Raw genomic sequence first — 27,359 nt, forward strand, 5'->3', positions numbered from 1 at the left:
GAAGAGCCTTGAGTAGGCCTGCCTAGCGGTACTTTGGAAGACAGGTCTGCAAAGGAGGCCAGGCAGGTGTGGACAGAGGCAGCCAGCTTTAGGATCCAAGGAGCAGAGGCACCTCAGGGGACAGCTGGGGATATATACATCCCCAGGCTGACAGGACCCTGGGGATACTGTTACTGGTCACACTGTTAACCTCCCCAAGGCATTCCAAGCAGACTACCTACTGGGTCTGTGAGGCAGGTGAGGCTGCGAACTGGACAGTACAGCCAACTGTGAGAAGCAGCTACATCAGCTCTGGACCAGGTATGCAACTAGGAAGCAAATGGTTTGAGCTGAACCTCTGGGCTAGGCTCCAGGCTCCGCTACCAACCAGCTAGGGAAGCTTGGGCAGGTCACATGGCCTGTGCAGTCTCCGCCTACCCCATTTGTACAGCACAACAGAGATTTGTACGTTCAGTATGCAGTGCCTGTGGAATTAGACGGTAGGTGTAACGGTGGGAGAAGGGTCTTATCACCATTCCGAGGCACGGAGAACCAGCGCCAACTCCCAGCCTGGCAAAATCAGACCATAACCTTTCCCACTGTTGCTGACACTTCTCCACCACGCGGAGGGGTGGGATTTCATTCACTGGGGGAAAACCAGGTTGCAGTGTCTGCTGAAGCTCAACACACACCTAACTCAGCCCCGCGCCCCAAGGTCTAGAGTGGGGAATCCCAGTGCAGTAGAAGGGAGGCTTAACTGTCCAGAATCGCCCACGCCACACAGTGACAGCAGAGACTGACCACGTGCCCCCACATTCCTCTCAGGATGGTGAAACCCCATTTCTATGTCATCCCTAAACAAGCTGCACAAAAGAATATGTCATTCAGGGAGGCAAAATATGAACGGTCACACCCAGGGAAAAGCCAGGATGAGCACAGGGAAAGAGGGCGATGGCTGCCTAGGAGAGGAATAAGTAGGGACAATGGTTTTTACTGGGTGAGCTGCACTGGCCTCCCCCCACCCCTCCGGCTGTGCCCAGCCAGCGCTCGCCCCTCCCACGACCACCGTTTCTGGTTGCTTCGGTCTGTTCTATGCGCGGCTGCCTGCCTCGCTTTGGTCTGGCTGCCTTGCACCGGGTGGCCTTTCTGAGAGAGAAAGGTTCTCTTTGAGTCCCAGACCTGGCGCACCCAGCTCTGTGCAGGCCACCCCCGTGCCCACAGTCCGCCTGGCGCGGTCTCTATGTGGTTAGGGTGGTTCTAACACGCCCCGCTGCAGGACCGCGTACCGGACGGGACAGTCGTCACCTTGGGCATGCAGGCACGCGCCACCGCCTGGGGCCTGCGTGGTACAGTGCGGGTCCCACCTAAGCGTTCCTTGCGCTGGCTGAAATGAGCAATGGGACCAAGGCAAGTGCTTCCTCCGGCCTCAGTTTACCCTTCCGTGAACGAAAGCTGCGCTTCCAGCCCGTGCTCATTATAGAATGCACCGACTCCTGGGACCACCTCGACCACCTCACCCACCCCCACCCCAGCCTAGAGTTTTAAGACTGAGGTGGCTGGCCATCGCCCTTTGAAGGCAAGCGGTGGGGCCCAGCGCGCGCGCTCTCGGCGCGGGGCCGAGCGCCCCCTACAGGCCACCGCGGGTTCCGCCCCGCCCCCCGGCCCCGCCCCCGGCTTCGGCCGGCGCATGCGCGTGGCACGGCGCTCCGCGGGGCGGCGAGAGCGAGGCCGGTCCGCAGCCGCGCGGCGCTCAGCGCCCCATTCATGCTGGGCAGCGGCGACGCAGCCACGCAGCGGAGCGGAGCCCGGGCGCGGCGGCCTCGGCCTGGGCGGCCTGCGCAGCGTGGGCGGCCCCGCGGAGGGGCGAGCGGCGGGGCGCAGCGATGGCTGGCGGCGGGGCGCGCCCGGGGTTGGCGGGTGAGTCGGGGAGCAACTTTCCCCGCGGGCGGCTGGAAGCTCGTCGCGGCCCGGAGTCCCGAGTGGCCCGGGGCGCTGGCGGCGTCCAGGGGGGTGTGCGCGGGGACTGCGGCGCGCGTGTCCGCGGCTGGTGAGTCCTGCGGTTCCGTCCGGGCGCCCGCGTGTGTCCGGGCGCGGTCTCCGCGAAAGGCTTACCGCGTCCCGGAGGGTCGCAGCGCTTTCGGGCCCTGCGATCCGGGCGGCGCGATGTCTGTGGCCGCGACCGCGGCCCCCTCCTTCAGGCAGGAGAGAAAGTTTGCAGTGGCCCCGCGGGGAGGGCCCTGCGGGTTCCCATGTCGGCCCTTGTCGCGCCGGGTCGGACCGGGCCGCGGGTGGGGACGTGGGCCGCAGGCGAGCGCCGCTCCGGGCAGGCCCGGGCACGGCCGCGGGATTCGGGGCAGGTCCCAGGCTGCGCCCCGGGCCGGCCTCGGGCAATGGGGTGGAAGTTGCAAGGCTTCGTGGGGACCCCCGCCCCCTCCGGCTCCGACGCGCGAGTGGGCGCCGTGGCCAGCCCAGGCCCGCAGGCCCTCCACCCGGCTGCAAGGGGCGGTGCGGTGCCACCGGAGAGGACGCCGGCTGGGGCCTTCTCAGCCTCCCCCTGCGCAGGGCCTCCACGGGTCATTCCTTCCCTGGAGGGTTCCCTCCTTGTTTCCTGGACGGTCCCAGGCCTGGTGTGCGATGAGGACGGCGGCGGTGGTGGGCTGACTCTGGCTGCTGCGGGGAAGGGCGAGCGTAGACTCCAGGGAGGCCCCTTTGCCTGCAGAGACCCCAGGTGCAGCCCTGGAAGATGATGAGAGAGCTTCTGAGAGGCTACTTGGTGCCTGGAGCTGTCTCAGGCTCATCCGTGGGGTGCTGGGGCCACGCCCCTTGAAAGAAAGGGGTGTGTTGGGGGGATGGGAAGGAACTGAGCCTCTGCCCCTCAGCCAGGCTCCTACCTCAGGTTCTGTCCCCTGGTGCAGCCTAGCTCCTCCAGCAGGTGCTGCGGGTCTTCAGTCCCGTGAGGGTAGTGCTATCCTGTGTGTCTCCAGCCCTCCGGGACCCCCCCACCCCCCAGTTTCCCAGGTCCCTTGCTTGGTGAGCAGGAGGGGGTGGTGGTGGTGCATTAGGCTGGCCAACAGTCTGCAGGGTCTGGGAAGCACTTAGCCAGTGCCCTAGGCAGAGCTGCAAAGCAGGCATTCTGCTTCAGGGTTAAGCTGTCAGGCAGTGGGGAGGCGGCAGCTTGGAGCTCACCAAAGGTGTCTTTAGACACAGAGGACAGCATGGGTGGAGGCTTAGAGTCTGTACAAGGTTGCCTGAGGTATGTGTTCTCGGGTTTGGGGTCAGACAAGATGTAGTGGACAAAGCCATATCCCATGAACACCTAGCCAGTATGGGACCCCACCCCCACCCCCCCGGAAGGCCAGATGCCCACACCTTGTCAGGAGAGCAGGACTCCAAGGGCTTCAGGTAGAGAGTAGACCACTGGAGACCGTTTCCTGTGACTTGCCACAGGGTGAGACAGGATGACAGCTGACAGGGAACCACTGGGTGAGGTGTTAGCAAGACCAACCTGTCCACACCCATAAGGCTCCAGAGCAGCAGGGTACAGGGAGCAAGCTGTCCCCATGTGAGGGCTTTGAGGTCTTTGTTTCTGAGTGAGAACCATGGTGTTATCCAAGATTGGGAGAGGGTAAGGTACTGGCTCTGTGCACTCTCTGCTGGGGGCCTGTTCCAGAGTGGCCCCCTGGCTGAGGCCCCCACCTGCAAGCCTGGCATCTCTCCCTGGGTCCCTGCTGCACACACTCAGCCCTATCATGGCCCTTCTGTTCAGCTTCTCACTTGTCCGTGTTTGGGGAGCTATAGCCGTTTGTCCTGCCCGGTCTGCATGCCCAGCCAGTGTGTTCTTCATGCCCTCCCCCTAGAACACATCCACCCTACCAGCATCCGCTGGACCTGGGTCTTCTACAGCAGGTGAAAAGATACCCCCTGGGAGTTTCTGTAGCCCACAGTGGCCAGGCAAGCTCGAAGAACCCAGAGTCTGCCTGTCCCCTCCTCCAGCCTGGCCCAGTACCCTGTTATCAAACCCTGCTTTGCAGGCACACACTGTTTTCTGAGTGGACCTGGCCACTGCCCTGCCTGGGATCTCCACAGAAAGCCCTGGTCCCGTTCTGTCAGGGCTGGCTGTGTGTGACCTTGGATCTGTCTGAGTCCTGAGTCTTGTCTCTATAGACTAGAGAAAGTAGCGCCTGGGCAACCTTGCTAGTCTTTGTGTAGTGTAGGTGGAGGCTTGGGATCCCCTCTTTCCTGGCCAGCAGCCCTGTGCCCCTTAGGCCAATCCCTTCCTAGCATCTTCTCTTGGAGAGGCGGGGGAGTGGGCCCAGGGCCAGGCTAGAGTTTGGATGGTGGCTTCTTCAGCCAGGTCCCTCCTGTTTAATATAAAAAGTAGAGCCCGTAATTGCATTAAGACGTGTATAATTATCCCGGAGGAGGGGAGAGCCCAGCCCCTGGTAATTGCAGGCCTGCTTTGAACTGATAAACGGTGAGTGATTCATGTTTTCTTTGGAGTTCACATTGGCTCAGTGCTCAGCCCAGGCCCGTTTTGTCTACAAGCAACCTGCTCTCTAGTCTGCTTTGGTTTTGGGGGTGTGTGGAAGGCTGGTGGGGGTGTGTTCCCCTCCTGGCTGCCTGTGGAGGCCCCTGGTCTTGGGGCACAAAGCAGCTGACAGTGTGCTGGGAGGGTTCCTGCAAGGTGATAGCACCCTGCGTCTGCTCTGGGATTTAGGCCAACACTCTTTTCCTGCCCTGAGCCTCAGTTTTCCCATCTGGATGCATGCGGAGGATAGCTTTGCCCACACCTGGCTGGCCACTCCTAGTGCCTTTACTTACATGTTCACTCACAAGTGTTCACAAGTGTTGCTGAGTCGGCTTGGCCCGGTGGCTCTGGAGAGGGAGTGTGACCTATTTGCACCCAGCTTATGTTCTTTTTGGAGAACATTTGAGCAGTAAGTAGCCAGAGCCTGTGCCGTGGATTGAGGAAGGCAGCTGAGTCTCAGCAGCCACTGCTTGCATGAGTAGGTCAGAAGAGGCATCTCAGGCTCACCTGAGCAGGTGGAGGGGCAGAGCCGAGCAAGGTGCCGTGTGCTCTAGAGTAGGATATGGAGGGTTAAGGGCTGAGCACCTGCGACTTGCTTCCTGCCTCAGGCTAGCTCCCCACCTGGACTTGCAGAAGGCACCGCTTTTGAGCAGCGGTGTCCCCAGCTGTGAATGGGACTGTCGGGGAGGCCAGCGTGTGGGGGTATAAAGACGCTGTGTATGCTGGCTGGCTGCCCGCTCGCCACACTCAACACTTCCACGGTCAGACATCAGCCAAGGAGTTGGGTAAGACCACCACCTCCCCGGAGCCCACAGGGCAGGCTCTGTGGCCCTGCTGTCCTCAAGAGTGTGGTGCTTACAAGCACCTGTCAGTCAGGTCACAAGCTTCAAACTGTCTCATCAGGAAAGAAGTGTTGCTATCCCTTTGACACCTAGGGAAACTGAGGAGAAAGGATTATCTGCGTTAGGCTGTTCCATTTGACCAGCACTACTCAATCCTGGAAGGCGGTGCTTTCCAGGGACAATGGGTCCACAGCTGGATGTGAGATGGCATGCCAGGGTTTGGGAGGCAGTGCGGGTCTGAAAAGTGGCTCAAACTGTCTCATGGTGTCCTAGCTGTGGGAGGACATGGTGGAGGTGCCAGGAGTGGGCAGAGGACACTCCTGAGGGCTGGGATTTAGGGAGCCCTCCCTCTCTTTGAAAGTCCTCTTTGTTTAGAGTGCAGTGTGAGGCTGGAGGGAGGAGGCATCGTGGGGAGTGTCTTCTGTCTGGGGATGTGGGGACTCTAGTGGGAGCTGCTGCCTCTAGAGCTGTCCTTAGAGTGTTAACCTTGAAGCTTGTAAGATGCTGGGCCAAGGTCAGCCAGGGAGCAATGCCAGAGTCAAGATCCCATAGAAAGTGGCCCAGACTAGCCTGACCCAAGCTTGGAACTATTGCCATGGAGCTATAAAACTGAGGTGGGGATGGATGCTGTACTGGGGGGTTGATTAGAGTCTCAGGGGAGCAGTCCACACAGTGGAGAGTATCTAACGGTGTGGGTCATAGTTGCCCTGAGCCACATGGTGCTGGGAGCCACCAATGCAGCTGGCACTCTGTGTGAAGGAGGGTGTGTAATTATAGCCTATCCCTGACCAGCTTTGTGGGGAGACACTGATTCAGGGAACCTGCTAGCCATTTGAGCTTGAGGATTTTGAGGGATCCTTGGGGCATGGGCAGGCTGTGGGCCAGGGTTATGTAGACCCCAGAGCCTTGAAAGTTGCCCTGTGTTCCAAGACCCATTCTTACCTTGCCAGGAGTGGCAGAGCACAGGAGCACCCTGCTGCCAGGCAGGTACCCTGTGCTGCTGCTGTTGCTGCTAGCCACAGTGTGTGCCTTATGATGCTTGGCTTGTCCTTGCTGCCTGCATGTCTAGGGACTCTGAAGTCCCTTCTTTGATCTGTGAGGTTCGTGATAGAGGGTCTTTTGGGAGGTATCTGAATAGTGCGGGTGCGTGCGCGCGCACACACACGTGAGGCACTCAGGGACTGAGGAGGCCATGCATGGATGTCCTGTGCATATGTGGGCAGCACCACACTCACACCCTCTCTTGCCTGTTCTTCCCAGGGCCAAGAAACCCAGTCCCATGATGCTTGTCCCTATAGGACCTGAATACCTGGGCTTGAGGCCCCAGCCCACCATGCCACTGCCACCCCTGAACCCTCGGACACTGCTGCTGCTACTGCTGCTACTGCTGAGGGGTGTGTGGATGGCCATCAGCTCACCCCCAGCTGGTGTGGGTCCACAGCCCGCCTTCCGCACCTTTGTGGCCAGTGACTGGGGCCTCACCCACCTGGTGGTTCATGAGCAGACAGGAGAGGTATATGTTGGCGCAGTGAACCGCATCTACAAGCTGTCAGGGAACCTGACCCTGCTTCGGGCCCATGTGACGGGTCCTGTAGAAGACAATGAGAAATGCTACCCACCCCCCAGTGTGCAGTCGTGCCCACATGGTCTGGGCAGCACAGACAACGTCAACAAGCTTCTACTGCTGGACTATGCCGCCAACCGCCTGCTGGCCTGTGGCAGTGCCTCACAGGGCATCTGCCAGTTCCTGAGGTTGGACGATCTCTTCAAGCTGGGTGAGCCGCACCACCGCAAAGAGCACTACCTGTCCAGTGTGCGAGAGGCTGGCAGCATGGCAGGAGTGCTCATAGCCGGGCCTCCCGGCCAGGGCCAGGCCAAGCTCTTTGTGGGCACGCCCATCGATGGCAAATCAGAGTACTTCCCCACTCTGTCCAGTCGCCGGCTCATGGCCAACGAGGAAGATGCTGATATGTTTGGCTTCGTGTACCAGGACGAGTTTGTGTCATCTCAGCTCAAGATTCCCTCAGACACACTGTCCAAGTTCCCGGCCTTTGACATCTACTATGTGTACAGTTTCCGCAGCGAGCAGTTTGTATACTACCTCACCCTGCAGCTGGACACGCAGCTCACCTCGCCTGATGCCGCCGGCGAGCACTTCTTCACCTCCAAGATTGTGCGGCTGTGTGTGAACGACCCTAAGTTCTACTCTTACGTGGAGTTCCCCATTGGCTGCGAGCAGGCTGGAGTGGAGTACCGCCTGGTGCAGGATGCCTATCTGAGCCGGCCGGGACAGGCCCTGGCCAAGCAGCTGGGCCTCGCTGAGGATGAGGACGTGCTGTTCACCGTGTTTGCTCAGGGCCAGAAGAACCGTGTGAAGCCACCCAAGGAGTCGGCCCTGTGCTTGTTCACACTGAGGGCCATCAAGGAGAAAATCAAGGAGCGCATCCAGTCCTGCTACCGTGGCGAAGGCAAGCTCTCACTGCCCTGGCTGCTCAACAAGGAGCTGGGCTGTATCAACTCGGTGAGCAGGGCTGGGGGCCGTGGGTGGGGGCTCTCACCACCCTTCCTGGGGTCACATCTTACCGCTTTCTGCTTTTTCCCTGCCCTGATCTCCTGGCCCCGTGAGGCAGGGCCTGCACCCAGCATACCAGCCCCAAAGTCTGCTGCCAGCCTTGACATCGTCTTGGGCCTTAGGTGTGTGGTAGGACCCGTCCACACAGCTCCAAAGCCCTCAGGGACATGGGATGGTTATAGCGATTTTTAGTTTGTTGCCCTTTTACAGACGAGGTTACAGAGGCTGAGAGGTAGATTGACTTGCCCAGGCTCACACGGCCCGTGACAGACAGAATGGGACTGGACCCGGTCACAAGGTCCCCTTGTGATCCACTGCTTCTATGAAGCTTATCACACCCGTATCCTCCTGGCAGGATGCCTGCCTCCTGGAACCCCACCATGCCCAATGGAGGGCACTGAATGCACTGATACAGGGCAGCCCAGCTACCCTGTGCTGGATACTCTGCAGCCAGGGCTCACCACCCCAGATTGGAGCCACAGGCTGCTCCTTAGAATAGCATGGAGCAGCAGGAGTGCCTGCCTCTGCTAGGAGCGGCCATAAGCGTGGCTGGGGACTGAGTTCAGGGGGATGAGGCCACCGTTCTTTTGGCTTCTCAGGAAAGGCATTGTGTCCCCATCTGTACTCTGGGTACCCTGCTCCTCATCTCAGCCCCGCCCATTACTTAGGGATTCCCAGCCAGGCTGGCCTCCCTCTGCGCATTAGTAACCTCTACCCCAGCAAACCTCAGATCCAGAGGAGGGCCAGCTCTCCTTTCCCTCCTCCCCAAACTCCTGCCCTGTCTCTCCGTCCTCCTCCTTGTTCCTCCGCTCTTAGCCATCTCCGGAACCTTGAGGTATTGATCGTTTCCTGCCCTCATACAGCGAGTCCCTCTCTACCTTCTGGCTGTACCCACTCCCTCCTGCCTTAAACGGTCTTTGTCTACATGCAAGCTGCAAACGTAAGATTGCAGAAGGAGGACTTCTATTGGCTGCCCCCCAGCTCTAGGCTGTTCCTTTGTCCAAGAGTTTGTGGAGTGGCTGGCCTAGTCCCATGGTTGTGGGCTCTGTAGCTCAGCTGACCTTCCTTCAAGCCACACCCTCTGGGCCTTCCTCTCACTGGGCATTCACTGGACCTGGGGTGCCACACAGACCTCGTTTCTCCCCCGGAGTTCTGTAGGCCTTGTTTGGGTCTGGGTGGCTATATGCCGTCACCCTCTCACCCCACCCCGCACACCCAGCCTTGTCTTCCTGAAGGAAGGCTGGCAGTCCCCAGCTTTGTCCCTGCTGTGCTCAAGCAAAGGTGCTTATAAATGCTAACCTTGCTACCTCTTACAGCCTCTCCAGATTGATGACGACTTCTGTGGGCAGGACTTCAACCAGCCACTGGGGGGCACGGTCACCATCGAGGGCACGCCCCTTTTTGTGGACAAGGAAGATGGCTTGACTGCCGTGGCTGCCTATGACTACCAGGGTCGCACCGTGGTTTTTGCTGGCACACGCAGTGGCCACATCCGCAAGGTCAGGCATGTGTGGGCGTGGAGGGGCCACCCCTGGGTGATGTGTTTATGTGTGTGTTCAGGCCCCATCCAAGGGAGAGAGGCCAGATTTTCTCTAACAGGGAGACTGAGTCTGTGCATGAGGTGGGTGGGTGGGTGCATGCCTCTGTACCAGGCCCAGTGACCTTGAAGGGCTCAGATCTTTGGGTACCTCTGAAAGGCCCCTTTCTTTCCGGCTTCCCATAGGAAGTTTCCCCCTGTCCTTCTGTTGTGTATCTGAGGGCTTCTGGGAAGCCAGGGCTTCCACCTTTCCCATGATTGGACTTTGAGGGATGCTGTGTAGAAGCCTGAGTCCTAAAGGTCAGCTTGGGTGTCTCAGAGCTGGGGGTGGGAAGCTTGTGTCGATGTTGGCCTAGGCAGGACTGCAACCCCCCTCCCCATTGGGCCCTACTTTCAGCCCTGGGAGATCTGGTGTCTGCTGAAGCAGCATTCTGCCTCAGCCAGCCCCACTCCCACCCACCATGCGGCAAAGCCATGCCGAGGCCAAGGGCAGGGCAAGGGGAGTGCCCTGCCCCCATGGCATCATAGCCTGGTGCCCAGGGAGTGAGCGGGTGACTTGAGTGACTGAGGGCACGGCTCAGGCCTTTGGGTGCCACTGGCTCTGTGTACTGGTCTGTTTGATCTCTAGACTATTTCTCTCCGGGATTGGTTGGATAGGGAGGGCTTCCGTGGCTGTGTGTCTGCCTGTCACTGGTGGGCAGTGGCTGAGGCCCCACCTGTATGGAAGAAGCCTCCAGTAACAGTGAAAGATAGAGTTGCCTGGGTACCCAGAGGACCATCAAGCAGGGCCAGGAGATGAAATAACATCTGAGAGCTGACACAGCCCCCGCTCCCTCCGGCCTGCCTGCTCGTGTGCCTGTGGGTGAGACTGGGCACATGGCCAGGAAGTCCTGGCTGCTCTCAGCCCCCTAGCCTTGCGTGTGGGAACCACATCCCAACCTTGCCTGTTCTTTGGGAAGTCCCCATTCTCACTATCTCTAGGCTGAGGTGCTGCTGATAGTCTTAAGGCCTTGGGGCCTGAGCTGGTAATTAAAGGACTTGGGCTAAGCAAGAAATCCCATGGACTCTGTACTGTAGAGCCAACACCTGGCCAGTAGAGGTGGGTGGGGTAGCAGCTCAGACCAGGCCCTGGGAGCCCTGTCCTGTTGGTTGTGATTCCTAGGTGGTATAGGTGCACCCAGGAGCTCTAGTGTGGCTAACCTAACATGCCTCAAGGAGGTCCATGAGACCGGGGAGCCACTGAGAGAAGTCAGTTGGATGTTTATTGAGAAGGGTGATGGAAGCTGGGGTGCAGTAAGCCTAGAGACATTCTCTTGGGGTTCTGTGGTGCCTACCTCCCAGCTGGAGACGGGCTTCTGGGTTTGGGAGTGTCTCTTTTGATGTCCTGTGGATTGAGGGGGTGGCAGACAGGCCCAAGTGAGGCTGGGAGAACGGGTCTCTCCAGTCCTGTCTCGCCTTGCTGCCTCCTGGGCCCCAGGCTTTGATTGGCGAGCTCAGAGCATGCCTGTTCCCCTGAGTCTTGATTGGCAGTGCTCCCGTAGAGAGGAAACTGAGTCCTGGAGCATAGAACCTTGGAGGCTACCCATGAACAGAGTTGCATTGTGGGTGGTATCTGTGGCAGAGGTTAGATTCCCAGCCCCCTCCCATTCATTTTTCCTGCCTCCCTTCATCCCCACACCCAAGAGGGCAGCTAGAAGTGCAGTCCCCTCTGCTGCCAAGGCCAGGTTACCCCCTTGAGACTGTGTTTAGACAGCCGCTGGACAGTCCAGCTGAGAAGGTGGTCTGAGTGTCCCTGGCAGGGCCCTTTGCCCCCAGCCAGTGTTCACATTAGGCCAAGAACCTCTGTTCCTGCCCACCAGAGCCTCGCCTGTGACTTAGGCTCCTTGCATCCCTGAGTGCATCTGGGCTAAGTGCAGTTCTTGAGTGTACGGGATTGGCTGCAGGGGCGGTGGGTAGTGGGTGGTGGTGTGGACCTTGGACTGGCATTTTGTTTGGCGCTCTGTGGCTGAACTGGTTGCATGCTGTGCCACCCAGGACATGGATATAATTGTGTCATGGGGCCCCGGCCATCTGAACCTTTCCACCCAGGCTAGCTGTCCCCAGAGTGGGGCCTCCTGAGACAGCTTAACCGGTGCTCCTGTCTTATCGATCATCTTCTGTTGCCAGTGTTGTGCAAATGAGGTGTTTCTGAAGTTTTGTCAGCTCTCTTCTGGCTGTGTGAGCCTTTGTAAGGCCTTTTTTTCAGTACTTCTCGAGAGCCTGACAAGCTCCCTTACTGTGAACATGTGCTGAGTGCTCGTGTGACTCGCCAGAAGCCTCACAACAATCCCAGCCTCTGTTTCACAGATTGAGAAACTGAGGCACAGAGCAGTCAGGTCACATGACTCCAGGGCCCTTGCTCCCTCCTTCCCCTCTTCAGTGGGTCCTTGGAGGATGACTGGAACCCAGCAGGGTTCTGAGACTGAGGAACCCCCTTCCCTTGCTGTTCTTTCCTCAGCTGCTGGTCCCCAGGACTGCATGCAGGGCTGCAATGGTGGCTTTGAGATTGGGGTGGCCTCCATGCAGGGCCTTTAGGTTGTCCCAGGGAGTAGGGTGGAATCCCCTCTACCTGCTGGCCTGGCTTGGAAACGCCTGAAGCTCCCACTGCTGGGCCTGGGGCCTGGTCCACCTCCAGGCAGTATGATTCCCACAGCCTGTATCTTTCCAGGATCTCTCCAGGTCAGGGCCCTGACAGATGGGCAACTTTCTGTGGTCCTCTCTTCAAGCCAGGACTAGCCTGCTGCCTGTAGGCTGTTGGCCACCTCCTACATTTGGGCTTTGGAGTGGCCTCCCGAGTTCTCTTGTTTTTATCCAGGCTCCTCCTACCCCTGAGGCTTCTGGGCCTGGCTCTGCTGTCTGACTGACTGTACACAGAGGTGCCCATGCCCCACCTCCTCCCCCACTCTTAACACTGTGTGTTGGAGCCTGGACTCTGGGGACCCCAGGCCAATGCCTGACCCAGGGCAGGCAGGCTCGGCTGGCCCCTCCCATCTTTCCCAGGCCTGGGACTTCCAGGGCTTTAAAAAGCATCTAGGGAGCTCCAGAGACTTGGCTGGCCCTAGGCCAGGCCCTGCCAAACGTGTTGTTGTGTAAAATTGTAGCGATTAATTTAAGACCTGCCAACTTCAGCTGCTCAAGGCAGGCTGGGGGTGCCCCTACCTCCCCCTTCTTCCCCAGAGCCCAGGCTGCCAACATGACCCGACTCCCCCATAGAGAACATCTCTCTGGAATGCCCTTCCCAGTATCCTCCTGCGCCCCCAGAGCCCCAGCCCTGTGAGTAGCTCCCCCTACAGCTTCCAAAGAGCCATTTCTGGCCTTAGTTCACAGTTGCAGCCCTTGTTTGGTCCTGCAAGATGGCCCAGGTACCTCTGCAAAAATAGGCTCTGGACTCCTGCCAAGTATTTGCTTCAGGCTGTTGCAGAGCTGGGAAGGCAGGGGTACCCCAGGACAGTCACCCTGTCTGTTTATACTTCAAGGCTAAGGGACTGTGAACTCTTGAGGCCCAGTCAGGTCCTCTAGTAAGCATGCCAGGTAGCATATGACCTCTTTTGCCAGGGCATCTGTTTTGTTTTGTTTTGTTTTCTAGGATGATCTGGATATCTGCATTGTGTGTGAGTGTGAGAGAGAAGTTGTTCAATGTTGTTAGTTAGCTCATGTTTCCAGAAAGTTCTATGTGGTACCTAGTGTGCATGTGAACAGTGTGCTGTGGCATTGTATATATAGCTGAGGAAAGGCATCCCAGGTCAATGGCACTGAGGGAAGGACCCGAGGCAACTATCATCTGCTCAGGGGCCAGTTGTGGGCCCAGCCATCGAGGAAGTCTACCCTGGTCAGCCAGCCTCTCCTGAAATCTCTTTCCTTTCCTGGACTTGCACAAACCTGAGGCTTGGAGAGGATGGAAAACAGGACTGGAGTGGGGATGGGGCAAGGGCCGTAGTGTTCCCATTATGATCCAAGACCACCACACCCTCTTGCCTTCTTGCTGCTGTGGTCCTTTGGAACAGAGGTGTGGCTGCAGTGCCCGGTGCCCTGCCAGACCCGTGCTCACATGCCTTGAAGGCCTCACCCTTCAGCCTGTGCTGCCCCATCTGTCCAGGCAGCGATGTCTGGCTCTCCCAAGGGTGTATGCTCCCCGGGGTTTTAATCAGTGTCTGCAGATGATGTTCTGTGGGCACAGCTCTGCTCAGCACATCGGAAACCTGGAGCAGGAGTGAAGCCTCCTGCCAGCTTGCTCTGCAGTTCAAGTGTGCCAGTGACTTTCTTCATTTACAGCTGTCTCTGCTGCTAACGGAGTCTGTACTGCTGCAGCCTGGCTGCCAGGGGACAAGCAGCCCCTCCTGCCACCACAGGCCTTGACCTTGGATGCCTCTGCACCCAGCCCTGCTAGAGACCCTGTGTCCTCAGAAACACCCATAATGGTGCCCACAGTGAAGGCTCACTGGAGGACGCACCACCAGCATCACCTTCCCCAGAGCTCCTCCCAGGCTCTGCCCACTGCAGGGATGCCCTGGCTGACCTCTTGTGGCTGTCATGCTGGGAATGGGCTGAGTCATGTGCATTTCCTTTGTGTCTTTTGCTCAGCTGCAGTGAGGCTCATCCTGACCACAGTGCCAAGCTATGGCCTGCTCTGGATTCATGAACTACACACTGTGTGGGCCACATGCAGGTCAAGCATGCAACCCTCTGCTTGGTATGCAGTTTCATGCAACACTGCTCCAAGGACCCGGGTTTGGGGCATAGTTTCTGGCAGTGTCGGGAAGAGCTGCTGGGCTCCGATCTTGATCTCTTTATCCATTCTCTGGTCTGATTCCTTGCTCCAGGCACTAGGTGGGAGACCCTTGCCTCTACTTGGCAGGACCCAAATTACTGCTTTTTCCCTCTGCCCAAGCTGTCTGCCTTCTGTGGAGTGGATGTGCCTCTGTGAAACCCATGTACTCTCATGGTGCTGAGCAGACACCTGTGTCTCCTGGGAGCACGGCCTTCCTCTGGCTGGTTCTAAAGGAGGCCTGCCACCAGGGGCTGAATCAAGACACAGGCCCTATTAGTGCTAGCTAGCTACTAGCCCCAAACTGATGGCACATAGGCTCCTAGTGGCCAATAGGTCACTCAGATCTACATGGAAGTCACCTCCTCTGAGTACCCACCCTGGGCAGCCCTTCCCTTGGGAGCAGTCAGAGTCCCATCTGTGGCAGGGGAGGCCACAGTAGCCCAGCCTGGGAACAGTGAGGCCAGAGCTCAGAGTCACCAAGCAACCTCCAATCAGATGCTCTCTCTTACTGAACTGTGAGCCCTGAATTCTCCCAGTCCTAAGAGGTGAGTGTTGGCTAGAGTGATGCACTGTGTGGAAGAGGTAAGCGCTGGAGCGGCACGCGGCTGGTCCCCACAGCCCTGGCTGTCCTCTGCCTACAGTCCTAGCCTCCTTGGCCACACTTTGAGAAATGTGACTGCTAGAACCCCTGCCCGTACCTGGCCTGGGGTTACAGCTATTGGGTATCTGCCAACCATGCTTTGTTATCATCCAGTTAAGGGCAGCGTAAGAGCCAGCTACTCAGACACTGTCCTGCTGCCTGGCCTTTGAGAGCAGTGCATCAGGGACTAGAGGAAGGTCCTTTCTGGGAACGGAGGCTACCTTGTGTGGCCCTCCTGTGACAGCTGCCGGTGGAAGAGAGGCTTGGCAGTTCTGTCTGCAGAAGCTAATAGGCTCACTGGCTGCTGCCCTAGCCCCTATCCTGGAGGGTCAGGACGACTCGCCCAGTACTCTTACAAGCAGCGAGGCCAGGGTGACTGCTTAGCAGGGTCAACCCCGGCTGGCGTCTTGGGGTGAGCAGAGCACGGGACCTCTCCTCTTTTAGGTTGGGCAAAACTGGGCAGCCCCCTGCCTCCGGGCAGCTAGGGCGCGTGCCGGCCTTGGCATACAGCCTGAATGGCCCAGACATCCTCTTCAGCAACCCCGCCTGCCCTCAGTCTGGATAATGGCCCCATTGTTGGCTCTGGGCTGGATGGACAGCTGACCTGGCCAGGCCGTCAGCTGCCTGCCCACCCGCCTGCAGCAGTTGGCCAGGGCCTTAGAGGTGATTGGAACCCAGTAGGCAGCCTGGCCAGCCTGGGGCTCTGGCCTTCCCCTCTGGTGGCAGCCTCGTCTCCAGCCTGACAAGGTTCCCTCTGTATGGCTCCTTCTGTGGTCCTGGGGTACGGTGCTCCCTGGCCTGCTGCACCTCGGTTTAGGAGATCAGAGTCTGACCTGGCTTCTCCTTGGTCAGCTCAGTTCCAGGTTCACCCCAACAGACAGGACAGAGACCTGAGGCTTGGGAAGCACAGGGTGGGGAAGCCTGCGTCACCAAGCTGGGGCGAATAGGTGTTAGTGCATCTTGGGGCTGTGTCCAAGGAGACTAGGTGGCTCCACCATAGCCTCTTAGGGCAGGGAGCTATTCAGGTCAGTATGGAAGAGTCTGGGGTTTGGGGGAAAACACAAGAAGCAAGACGGCAACAGCGGGAGGTGTAAGGATACGCGGGATGCCCCAGTGCATGCCTTCCCATGCTCTGCCAGCCTCCCAGCTGCTTTGCAAGGGGCTGCCAGACCAGCTGTCTCCAGGTGGGTGGCCCTGGAGTGGACAGCTGTGGGCTGAGACATCGGCACGTGGGCTCTGCTGCCCTGTCAGTGTTGCCCTGCTAATGCCCTGGCCCTGTGCCCACTCTGCCTTCTGAAGCTCTTGCTTTTGCCCTCCTGGGATGCCCTCCTGGCTGGCTCCCCAGTACTTTGGGGCAGACTGTGTCACCAGTTGCAGTTGGGGTCTAGGGTGTGGTTCTTTCTCACAGATTCTCAGTCTCAGTTTACTCTCTATGTGGTCTGATGAAGCTGGCTATACATTAGTTACTGTACCTTGGTGAGATGCAGCATGACCTGGGGACTGTCACTCCAGCCAGGTGTTCCCCTACTGTTTGAACATGTGGGCCCCATTGGACATGTGTAAAAGTGAACATGGGGACCCCATCTCACATACATGCACGCGTACACATACATACAGGGACCTTATTATATACATATATATATGGGGGCCCATCACACACATGTATACCAGGGGACTCCATCAAGTGTGTAGAAACAGGGACTTCATCATATGTGTGTATATGGGAGCCCCACTACATATGCCCACAGAGGTCCTATCAAAACTCATATACATGGGGACTTCATCATACATGTGTGCACAGAGACCATATCCTACATGTATACACAGGTTACAGGTTCTTCACCACACCCATATACCCTTACAGACTATGTTATGCATAGTCCCAGAGACCACATACATATGTACTTAGGAACCCATCACATACATATTCATGGAGAGCCTATCACTATACATGTATATATGCTGGGCTCCCCCTCCATATGTTCATACAGGGACCTATCATGTATACAAAGGGACATACTTATATTCAGAGACTAGAACATGCATGTGCACATAAACACCCCACTCTACCTGTGTATACAGAGGCCTTATCACACATATGTACACATAGGGTCCTTATCACATGAATTTACTGGGACCCCCTTCACACATATGCACACTGAGGCCCTATCACACATGTGCACACAGCAATCCCATCATCACATGTGTCCGTGACCCTTGTCCCATGTGTGTACACAGGGGCCCCATCAACTGGTATGTATACAAGGATCTGTTATGCATATACCCATTGCACATATATGGTCACAGGGACACTGTATGTGTACGTATAGAAACCTGTTTTATGTATTTACACAGGGACCCCATCATGTGAATACAAAGGGACCTCATCACCCACCTGTACACAGACTCCATCATACACTATCCACACAGGGACCCCGTTGTACACGCACCTAGGGGCTCCATCATATACAAGAGCACAGAGAGACCCCCATCACACACATGTTCTCACATGGGGTCTTGTGTTTTCTTTTTCAGTTCTGTGATAAATGCCTACCCTGACAAGAACAACTTAAGGGAGAGAGGGTTTGTTTTAGCTCACTGTCCTGCAGGGATAGATAGAGGCCACCATAGCAGGGGAGGGCATGGCAGCAGGCAGGCAAATGGGGCCACCCCCAGTGATACACTTCTTTTACCCAGACTCCCACCTCCAAAAGGTTCTATAACCTCCCCGCACGGTGTTTAAACACATGAGCCTATGGGGACATTTCATATTCAAAACATAAGCCCCATCGTCGCACATGCATTCAGGGACACTGCAACACATGTACATAGAGGGCCCCATCACACTGATGTGCAGAGGCCATGTCAGGCGTGGCTCAGCACATGGTGCAGTTCCTCAGCTCCTCTAGCTGAGGAATGTTTTCCACTCTTCAGTGGCCTCTCCTTAGAGCTAGCCTCTACTGGGACCTGGTTGTGCATGGAGCCCATTGCTAGGCAGGTGGATGGACAGCTGGATTCACATGTCCCCAACTGCAGCTGTCCAGACCACCTGTCCCTGTCAGTTTAAGCCAGTAGGCTGGGGGCAGGGCCTCCCTAGCCTGGGGTGGCCTGCGGTCCTTTCCTTACTGATAAAGAAAGGCTTGCTCTCTGCCTTGGCCTGTCCCTTTCCTGCATGCCTGGAGCCAGTGTGTCTGCCCAGGCTGGGAGGAGTAGTGGCCGATGATGGCATTAGGGCTGGGCTCAGGTCCCCAGCCTTACCTTGCTAATGGCAGCCATCGTGGCAGGAGGAAACTCCCTGAGTCCCTGTCCAGGGCGCCCTGCATGCTAATGCAGAGCTATCAACCAGGAGTGAGGAGGATGGGATCTTCCTGGCATGTGGAGGTCGGTGAAGTCCTGGATGTGGGGAAGTAGAGTTTGACTGTGGTCTCGAAGGCTTTGAGAACATTGGTCTGGAGCTCTAGGTCCCTGCCCACTGAACAGGCTGTTTCCTGGCACCTGTCTCAGGCTAGCTTTCCTGTCTGTCGTGTGTGTGGGTTGGGGGATAGGGTTCATTTCATGAGTAGGGAAACATATATCTCAGCCAAGTTTGGGTATAGGCAGTGTGAGTCCAGCCTTGCCCCTGGCTGCTGAGTTACCTACCTACTCCATGCAGCAGTGTGAGCTAGCCTGATACTGTGAGCTCTAGCAGTCATCCAGGACTTGGCTCCCTCCCCTGTAAGGTTAGGGTTAGTGTCCTTGCCAGCTCCAGGGGCACTGGGCTGCTGGGGCCCCTTAACACCTTAGCCAGCTGCTTTTGCTTGTCCATCCAGAGGAACAGTTTGGGCAACTATGGGCCCAGCCCCAGCAGGCCTTCCAGGACCTACCCCCCCCCCCTTACCCTGCTCTTCCGGGTCTGGTTTGACTTAAGCCTGTCTTGGTGCAGAGGCAGCTGAGCGGATGTGGGGGGTGGCCCAGGCTCTCAGGAATGTGACCCTCCCCCTCTCAGCCAGCAGCAGCCTCTTGGTCCAGAGACAAGGCCCCACCCCGGCTGGCCCCTCGCCCAGCTCCAGACAGAGTTGGCCTACACAGGGTGCTGGATTTGCCTGGCCCTGCTGCCCCCAGTTGTGCCCTGTCCCTTCACTGTAAGGTGCAAAGAAGGCCAAGTTCACTCCAGCCTTGTACTCTTGGGTAGAGAGGCAGGCCAGAAGGGCTGGAGGCTGGAGGTGGGTGCTAGGCTGCCCTAGCTGCACAGTGGGTAGAAGCAAGCTGCAGGGCCTATGCCAGGAGACTGCCTGGGCCCGGCTGAGCTGGGCAGACACTCCCCACGAGGCCCATCTTGAAAGCCCCCATGGGTCTCTCTGTTAATTAAATACATTTGTTTGGTAAAAGCAACTAAAAATACTTGCAGCACCAAGGCTGCAGGAGAAGAGCCGGCTAATTAGCGCCTGGCTTGTTTGGGATCTGAACTATATTTCCATGCCGATGAGACGCCCTTCTCCCTGCTATCTTCTTGCTAGGGTGTCCCTCATCCCAAGACACCCAGGCCAGCCTTGGCCTTCCTGTATGTGAGGTACTGGTCTTGTTCCTCAGGTGTACTGATCACCAGGCCTCTGCCTGCACCCTTACTTCAAACCTGCTTTCCTTCATAAGCCTCAGGTGGCCCATGAAAGAGGTGCCTGTGTAAAATGCAACGTTTTTTTTTTCCCCTTTGGCTGCCCTTGCTCTGAATAACAACATGAGGACCTTTATATTTATTAAGAGCTTCAGGCACTGTAGCTGGGCAGATACTCAGCTATTCTAACGCTGGCCTGGCCTCCTTCTCACCACGTGGCCCATTACTTGCCATCTTAGTCTCACTCTGACACATCTTCATCCACGTTCTGATGAAACTCTCTTCTCCACCTGGGACGACCCCCTCTCTGGGCTAGGAAGTCCCGCCTTAACTCTCCTGCCCAGGTATAGGCTGTTCAGCTCTTTATATGACCAATCAGAAGGTAATGTTTACAAAACATTGAGACAGGAGATGCTTCATAAAAATGTCAATGCTCAAGTTGAAGTCTGGACTGCAACCAAATCAGCATTTTGAATACACAGTGCACAGACGTGTCCTCCAACATGCCTGCCTGCCGGGGGTCCTTGCAACTTAGTGATAGACACTGTAGCCCACATGTACCCTACCTCTGAATTTTGGTGTCTGGTAGAGGAACCAAGACACACCCACCTGCCCAGTGTGTCTTGTCCTGTCTCCCTGTCCTTGGCCTGAGCTGGGTCGGGGGCATGAGCTGGGTCAGCTTTGAGTCTTTTTGAACCAACTCTGGCTCTTTTGGGGCTTTAGTGGGGGAGGTGTGCTTGTTAGGGGGCTCAGACCTTGACATCAAGTGAACTGGGTCTAGGAGAGAATATTGTTGGCCTGGCTCACTGAGCACCCCTTGCTATCACAGATTCTCGTGGACCTCGCAAACCCCAGTGGCAGGCCAGCCCTGGCTTATGAGAATGTGGTGGCTCAGGAAGGCAACCCTATCCTGCGTGACCTTGTACTCAGCCCCAACCACCAGTACCTCTACGCTATGACAGAGAAGCAGGTAGGTGCTGCTGGCTGCTCAGCCACGAGCTGTCAGGGTGGCTGGGGGCGGGGGGGGGAGGGGGGACCCCACAGCTGCAGAGCCCAATCATAAGGGAACTGAGGAATGGCTTGCCTGGCTTCATGAGGCTGCTTCTCCCCCTCGAGTGTCTTGTTAGCTTTAAAAACTGACATGTCACTCAACAGGCAGGTGAGCAGTGGAGCTGTTCCAGGAGGTGTGGGTATGAGGGCTCCATGCCACCCATGTACCTCGGACTCCCCAGGACCTGGTCATGGGGGCCCTCTTCTCCCCATGACCTCTAGCCATGAAAGTTGGTGCTTGCGTGACAGCAATGTCCAAGCATAGAGACCCTGGGAGAGTTGAACTGGGATGCTGGGCTTACTTGGCACAGGCTCTGGCTGTCTGCGGTGAGCTGTGGGTGTGTCCTTGGTGGGGCATTGGCTAGCCTGGCCGGCCTGGGTCTTCAAGGCTATGTTCTTATGTGCCCAGCCTTACTGGCTTGGTACCTATTCCTGCTCTTCTGTGCAAATTGGCGTCCCTATGACAGAAAGGGAGTAGTTGGGAGGATGCCGGGCTTTCTGGTCAGCTCCTGCTTCTCTGCAATCTTTCTTGGCTTGCCTCTGTCTTCCTTCACCAAGCTGACAAGTCTCCATCCCTCAGCAGCCAGGCCTTGAAGGAGCCCAGACAGATGGGAGACACCTGTGTGTCACAGCTGTAGGTCTCAACTGGCTGCCTGCCTTGGATCTCTTGTCCCTGTTGACCCACTTGGCTGAGGCAGGGTGACCCAGCCTGGCTTTTGAGTACACTGAGCTCCTATAGGATGGGGACTGTAGATAGGCCTCACACTATGAACACCGCCCCCCTCTCCAGGTGACGCGGGTGCCTGTGGAAAGCTGTGTGCAGTATACTTCCTGTGAGCTGTGCCTGGGGTCTCGGGACCCCCACTGTGGCTGGTGTGTCCTGCACAGCATGTGAGTCTGGGAGGTCTGGCTTGAAGGGGTGAGTGACATTTAACCTGGTGGCCCCTGGGAACCTGTAGTGTTTATCTCAGATAGTCATAGCTGCCCTAGAGCTGCTCTAGGTTTCACTGGATCCTGCTGACAAGTGATGGGAATGTTATAAGGGGGGTGCAGAAGAAGCCGTGTCCTCAGCCTAAGGACCCCTCTCCAGTGTCCCTGGAGACTCTGGATGCCTATGAGCCCAACCTGAGCGCATTTTCCCTGCAGTTGCTCTAGGCAGGATGCCTGTGAGCGGGCAGATGAGCCCCAGCGTTTTGCCTCTGACCTGCTGCAGTGTGTACAGTTGACTGTCCAGCCCCGCAATGTGTCAGTCACCATGTCCCAGGTGCCGGTGAGTGTGGCTGCTGAGGTGGCTGGGAGGGAATAGTGGGGTAGAGCAAGTGAGGCAGGTAACCACTCACGCGTGCCTTCTTCCACGGGCCAGCTTGTGCTGCAGGCTTGGAATGTGCCTGACCTCTCAGCTGGTGTCAACTGCTCCTTTGAGGACTTCACAGAGACTGAGAGCATCCTGGAAGATGGCCGCATCCATTGCCACTCACCCTCTGCCCGGGAAGTGGCGCCCATCACACAGGGCCAGGGTGAGTGGGTACTCTTCCTGCTCAGCAGTTGCAGACCAGGAGGAGTCAAAAGCAGGAGGGTGTGGAGCCGGACAGAGCTTCAGGTGGGGTCAGTGGAGGTGGGGCCATTTGGTCTGCTTGTGATGAAAGCCTGGTTGGGTTTGAGCACCGTGTCTTTCTGCCCGCTATTGGTCCGTTTCCCTCAGTGCTTGGCAAGTAGCCCAGCAAGTCCACTTAGTCCAGCCTTCATGAGGAATCTGTGTTCTGACTGCTCACTGGCCACCCAAGGAAGAGGCATCAGCCACCTGAGGCCTAGCCTAAAAATCTGATGAGCTGACTTACATCTGGGCTTTCTCTGTGCATGCCAGGCTCTGTGGTCTATGGTCCTGGTGCCTTAGCCTTTGTGTTCTGCAGGAGACCAGCGTGTGGTGAAGCTCTACCTCAAGTCCAAGGAGACAGGGAAGAAGTTTGCATCTGTGGACTTTGTCTTCTATAACTGCAGTGTTCACCAGTCGTGAGTGTCCCTAGATCTTGGCCTTACTAGTCCCATCCCTGTGGTCTTTGCAGGCCTGCCCTCATACAGCTGACATCCAGTCAAGCAGGCAAGATAAGAGGCCTCACAAAAGCAGCCTGCCAGTTGAAGAGCTGGTTAGACAAGTCCCTGAGGGAAGCATGGGGGCAGCCTGTGGCGGGTATTGCAGCCCTATGGAGAGGTGCTCTAGGAACTGGACCTAAGAAAAGTCCTGCTGGCCACCAGGGTGGGACCAGAAGCTCTGAGGGAGACGATAATCTGGGTCTTTGTGGAAACGAGACACAGCAACTTGGTGTATGCTGACTCTGGGCCTGACAATATCTGCTGCACAGTAGGACGCCCGGCATTGGCCCCTGCCTGGTTCTTGGGGCTTCTGGCTAGGCACAGGGAGTTGGGCAGGGACAGCTCTGTTTGCTTTTTCCCATCTTAGCTGTGAGCACCTGGCTTCAGATACAAGGAATCTGGGGACATATTAAAGTCCGTCACTAGCCAGGGCACAGTGGGTGAAGAGAGGTCCTCAGAAGACCAGGGCACGGGTGGGGATTTCAGAGAGAACAGTGGCAGGTTTGGCCTGGGACAATGAGTTGGCTGGCTTTGCAGTCATGCTTTCATCTGTTGATAGACAGCCAGGGGCCTTCTTGGGGTTGTCTTCAGGAGCAAGGTGAATAAGACCTGCTTGGGTAGTTCTGGGGGGCAGAGAGAAGCTGTGGTCTGGAGGCCGTGAGGCTGTCTCTTTGCAAGCCCCCAGGATTGTGAGATGCAGATTGAGCAGCTCCTGCCCAGGTAGGACAAGTTTGGATAGGACAGGCCGAGATGGACAGAGATCTGGGCAGTTGGGGACCACTCCAAACTGCCTGCACCAGCCTGAGTGCATTGAAGTGGGATGTGTGACGTGCGCTCCTGCTGTACTTAATTACAAGTACATGTTGGTTCTGTCATGATTGCCAGTGCTAGGTTGAAGGGGGAAGAGAGCCAGAGGAGGCAAGACCATTCTCAACAAGGCATGTGCAGCAGGCAGAGGATTTGGTGACCTTGGCCAGGAGCAGCTGTTGCAAAAACCCTGAAGTGTCACTCCAAGGAGAAGCAGCACACTGGTCGCCGTGGTGGAAGTACAAGCGGCTACCCTCCTAGGCCTAACTGTCCTGTCCCATTTATTCCCTGCAGCTGCCTGGCATGTGTCAACGGCTCCTTCCCCTGCCACTGGTGCAAATACCGCCACGTGTGCACCAACAATGCGGCTGACTGTGCCTTTCTAGAAGGCCGTGTCAACGTGTCTGAGGTAAGGCTTCAGACGTACCAGTGAGCCTCAGGGTGCATCACCCAACAATACCCATGGGTGGCTAGGGTGCCAGTTGTATGCTGTGAGATGTGACCAAGATGGGGACAACTTGCTGAATGTCATAGCCTGAGTCCAGACTGAGAACATTTGCTGGTGGCCTTGGGTGTCCTTGGAAGACAGAGGCCCTGTGGAAGCCTGGGCCAGCGTAGCCTGACCAGCATGTTTCGTTATAGCTCTCTTCCCAGTCAGGGAAGGAGGTTAGTAGTGGAGGTCTGGGGCTTTCTGAAGCTCCAGTAATTACAGCCGAGTCTGACTAGGAGGGGCAAGCCACTCCTCCTGGAGCATGTGACATCCTGGGCATACAGGCCTGCATGGATGGGAAGCTGGGACAGGAACCGAGGGCCATGTTGGTGTGGGGCCAGGACTTGAGTCAGGAACCATTCATTTCACAGTTAATACTGTGCTGGGATTGAGAGGAAGAGGCCTTGATTCTCCTACTTGGGTCTGTAGGAGCGGTAGCGAGACTGGACTTGTTTGAAAAGCTTGGCCGAAGGTCATATGTATAAGTAGGGTTCCGTGAGCTGCCCTCCTCTGTCCTTCTGCCCTGTGCCACCCATTATGCTCCTGCTTCCTAGCCTGGTGCCAGCTGGGACAAGGTTGCAGTAAAAAGCAAGACCCTGGCCTTATGGTGATGGGGGCTGTGACAGTGGGTGGAGGCCAGGGACACAGTGCTGGGGTGGGGGTGGGGTTTCTGAGAGAGTAGCGGCCAGGGAACTGGATCACAGTATCCAGGGTAGGCAGTAGGAGCCAAGCCAGGGGCCTTGGGAGCTGGCAAGGGCTGGCCTGTGGCTATTTCCAGAGGCCTATGCAGTGTCTTAGAGATAGCAAAGTACTGGTAGAAGCCAGAGGAGACCCCTGTTGATGGTTCCTGAGGCCAAGGTGGTCCAGTTTGCTTCTGATACTCTAGTCCTGCCCTGACTAGCCATCACCTCCAGGAAGTTTTATTAAACAGAGAAAACCCTCTTCCTAGAGTGACAACCGCTCAGGTCCCAGCAAAGCCATAGTGTGCTGGGTGAGATGGGAAGCATAGAGCCCTGATTTGTTTGCACAAGGCTGAGGTCGGGGGGTGGGGGTGGGGGCTCTTCTGGGGAATGGGTTGATCCGTGGGTGCATACTCTTCTTTACTTGCAGCTTCGTATGGAAGGGCAGCAGTGTTACATAGCCACAGTCATAGCGAATGGAACTCTTTGGAAAACCTGGCAAGCCACACACCTCTCTCCCTGCCTCTGGCTCTGGGGGACCTCATGCAGGCTTATTAGTTCTGTGGCTCTCTAGCCTAAGATGCTTTTCTGTACCCAGAATACTAGTTTGGAAGTGGAGAGAGACCTGTAGGCACTCACCTTACCACCCTCCCTGCACCCAGGGCTTGCTAGCAGGTAGTGATGGGCAGCCAGCGTGGTAGGTACCTCACGGAGACTTGGTCAGCAGAGCTCAGGCTGACAGTCCTGGGGACCTGGGATGACCTTGCTGGAGGAATGGACAGTGGCCTTCCACAAGACACCCATCATGTGGCCTCAGTGGGCCTCACTCTTGGCTTCTCTCCCTTGCCAGGCCCTGGGATGCCCTCTGAGCTCCCAATAGGGAAGTAGACTTGTCTACATGAGGGAGAGTGCTGTGTGTCAGATGACAGGAACCTGACCCAGCGTGAAGGGATAACCAGGAGCCCTTAGGCAGGGACCCTGGCTCCTCCACAGGTGTCTGCCAGTCTCTCCCAGGCAGGCCTTGGGCTGCTGAGAAACAAGCAATCGGTGAGACCTTTTAGGGCTGTTGGTCCTTGTGCTGAACCAATAGACCCAGAGACTTTTTTTTTTTTTAAGATTTATTTATTATGTGTACAACACTCTGCCTGCATGTATGCCTGTACTCCAGAAGAGGGCATCAGATCACATTATAGATGGTTGTGAGCCACAATGTAGTTGCTGGGAATTGAACTCAGGACCTTTGGAAGAGCAGCCAGTAGTCTTAACCTCTGAGCCATCTCTCCGGCCCAGTGATGACCCCAGAGACTCTTATGACTTCCTATCGCAGGGCCAGGTCCAAGTGGCTGGTGGGATTAGTTCAGCTCCATCCTGTATGCCCCGCAGAGCCCCACTTAGCCTGGCCTGTGAGTTCTGGAATTCATAATTAGAAGATACACTGCTGGGGTTGGAGAGGGTGCAGGAAGCTAGGTGAGGAGGAAGCTACACCAGGCAGGCCTTCCATCCAGAATGTGGCCAGCAGATTGATAGCTGGGAGGGCAGTGTTGGGTTAGTGGGACAGGCAGGAGGATCTGGCTAGGTTCCAGTCAAGCCATATCTGCCCTCTGCCTGCTGTGCTCATACAAGGATATTGCAAGGGTAGTGAGCAATGCTGGGCTCTGGGCCTGCTATGTTATTCTTGGTGGGTGGTTAGCCTAGCTCCGGGTGGCTGTTGCAGGCTCCAGGGCAGGCTGAGCCTAAGCTGATGGCTGTTCTCTCAGCTGGGGCCCATCACAGCCTGAGTCTTGTGGTATGGTTACCAGGCGCTCCTCAGTTGGTAGGGGAAACAGTGGTGTGGGTGTGGCCCTGCATACAGGTGTCTTCACCAGGGCTCCCACCTGAGTTGGGGCTGGTGGCCGATAGACACTGGGGCATGCCACAGGCTTGCCCACTGAGCGTTCCCAGATCTGCTGCGGTCAAACCATGAGAGGTTGGGTTAGAGCTCAGGCTCTTCTAGGCTCCGTAGAGGAGATCCTGGGCCTACATCTTGGGAGCGAAGGCAGTCCCCAGGGATCAGGCCTGTTTTCAGCGTCCCTATTTAAAGCTGCTCCACACGCTCCCACGGGGTGCCTCCTCCTGAGGCTGCTGCCAGCCATGCTGCAAGCAAGCTGGGCATTGCATCAGTTACTGTTGCTGAAACCCTGGCCCTGGGGGGCGGGGGGCCTGGATGTTTTTCTACAGGGCCCAGGCTATTTTTACATGCTCCCAGCTGAGAGCCTGCTACCCCAGCACCCCATTCTTGGCTCTTGCTGTACAGCTGTGGGCCAGATGGGGTACCTGTGGTCCCCAGAGTGAGTGGTGGGGTCTTAGGATATGGCCAGAGTGAGTACGCCAGCCTCTCTGCAGCCACAACCTGGTGGGAGCAAAACCTGAAGACCACTGTCCCTGTGGTGACCCAGGCAGCCTGGGCTTTGTGAGCCGCCGCAGCCTGGGACGTAGTGGAACTTGCCCCTCTTGCTGCCCACCAGACCTAACTCAGCCAGAGCTTTGCTGTCCTCAGGACTGTCCCCAGATCCTGCCTTCTACCCACATCTATGTGCCAGTGGGTGTGGTGAAGCCCATCACCCTGGCCGCACGGAACCTGCCACAGCCGCAGTCAGGTCAGCGAGGGTACGAGTGCCTTTTCCACATCCCAGGCAGCCCGGCCCGCGTCACTGCGCTGCGCTTCAACAGCTCCAGCCTACAATGCCAGAACTCCTCGGTGAGGAA

The 27,359-nt window shown here is 57.1% G+C and overlaps 1 protein-coding gene across 1 annotated transcript in view; it reads left to right on the forward strand.

Annotated features, from left to right (window-relative positions):
• Nucleotides 1–1,682: 1,682 nt before the first annotated feature.
• Nucleotides 1,683–27,359, forward strand: part of PLXNA1 (plexin A1) — a 46,506-nt gene continuing 20,829 nt past the window's right edge. The window contains exons 1-10 of the mRNA XM_084766011.1: nt 1,683–1,896; nt 6,610–7,870; nt 9,238–9,420; nt 20,326–20,466; nt 21,337–21,437; nt 21,693–21,816; nt 21,910–22,063; nt 22,457–22,556; nt 23,739–23,853; nt 27,151–27,351. Coding sequence (XP_084622137.1) covers nt 6,629–7,870; nt 9,238–9,420; nt 20,326–20,466; nt 21,337–21,437; nt 21,693–21,816; nt 21,910–22,063; nt 22,457–22,556; nt 23,739–23,853; nt 27,151–27,351 — 2,361 coding nt within the window. The 5' untranslated portion in view covers nt 1,683–1,896; nt 6,610–6,628. The remainder of the gene's footprint in view (nt 1,897–6,609; nt 7,871–9,237; nt 9,421–20,325; nt 20,467–21,336; nt 21,438–21,692; nt 21,817–21,909; nt 22,064–22,456; nt 22,557–23,738; nt 23,854–27,150; nt 27,352–27,359) is intronic.

This window comes from Acomys minous (assembly GCF_964271855.1).
Source record: "Acomys minous genome assembly, chromosome: 17".
NCBI lineage: Eukaryota > Metazoa > Chordata > Mammalia > Rodentia > Muridae > Acomys > Acomys minous.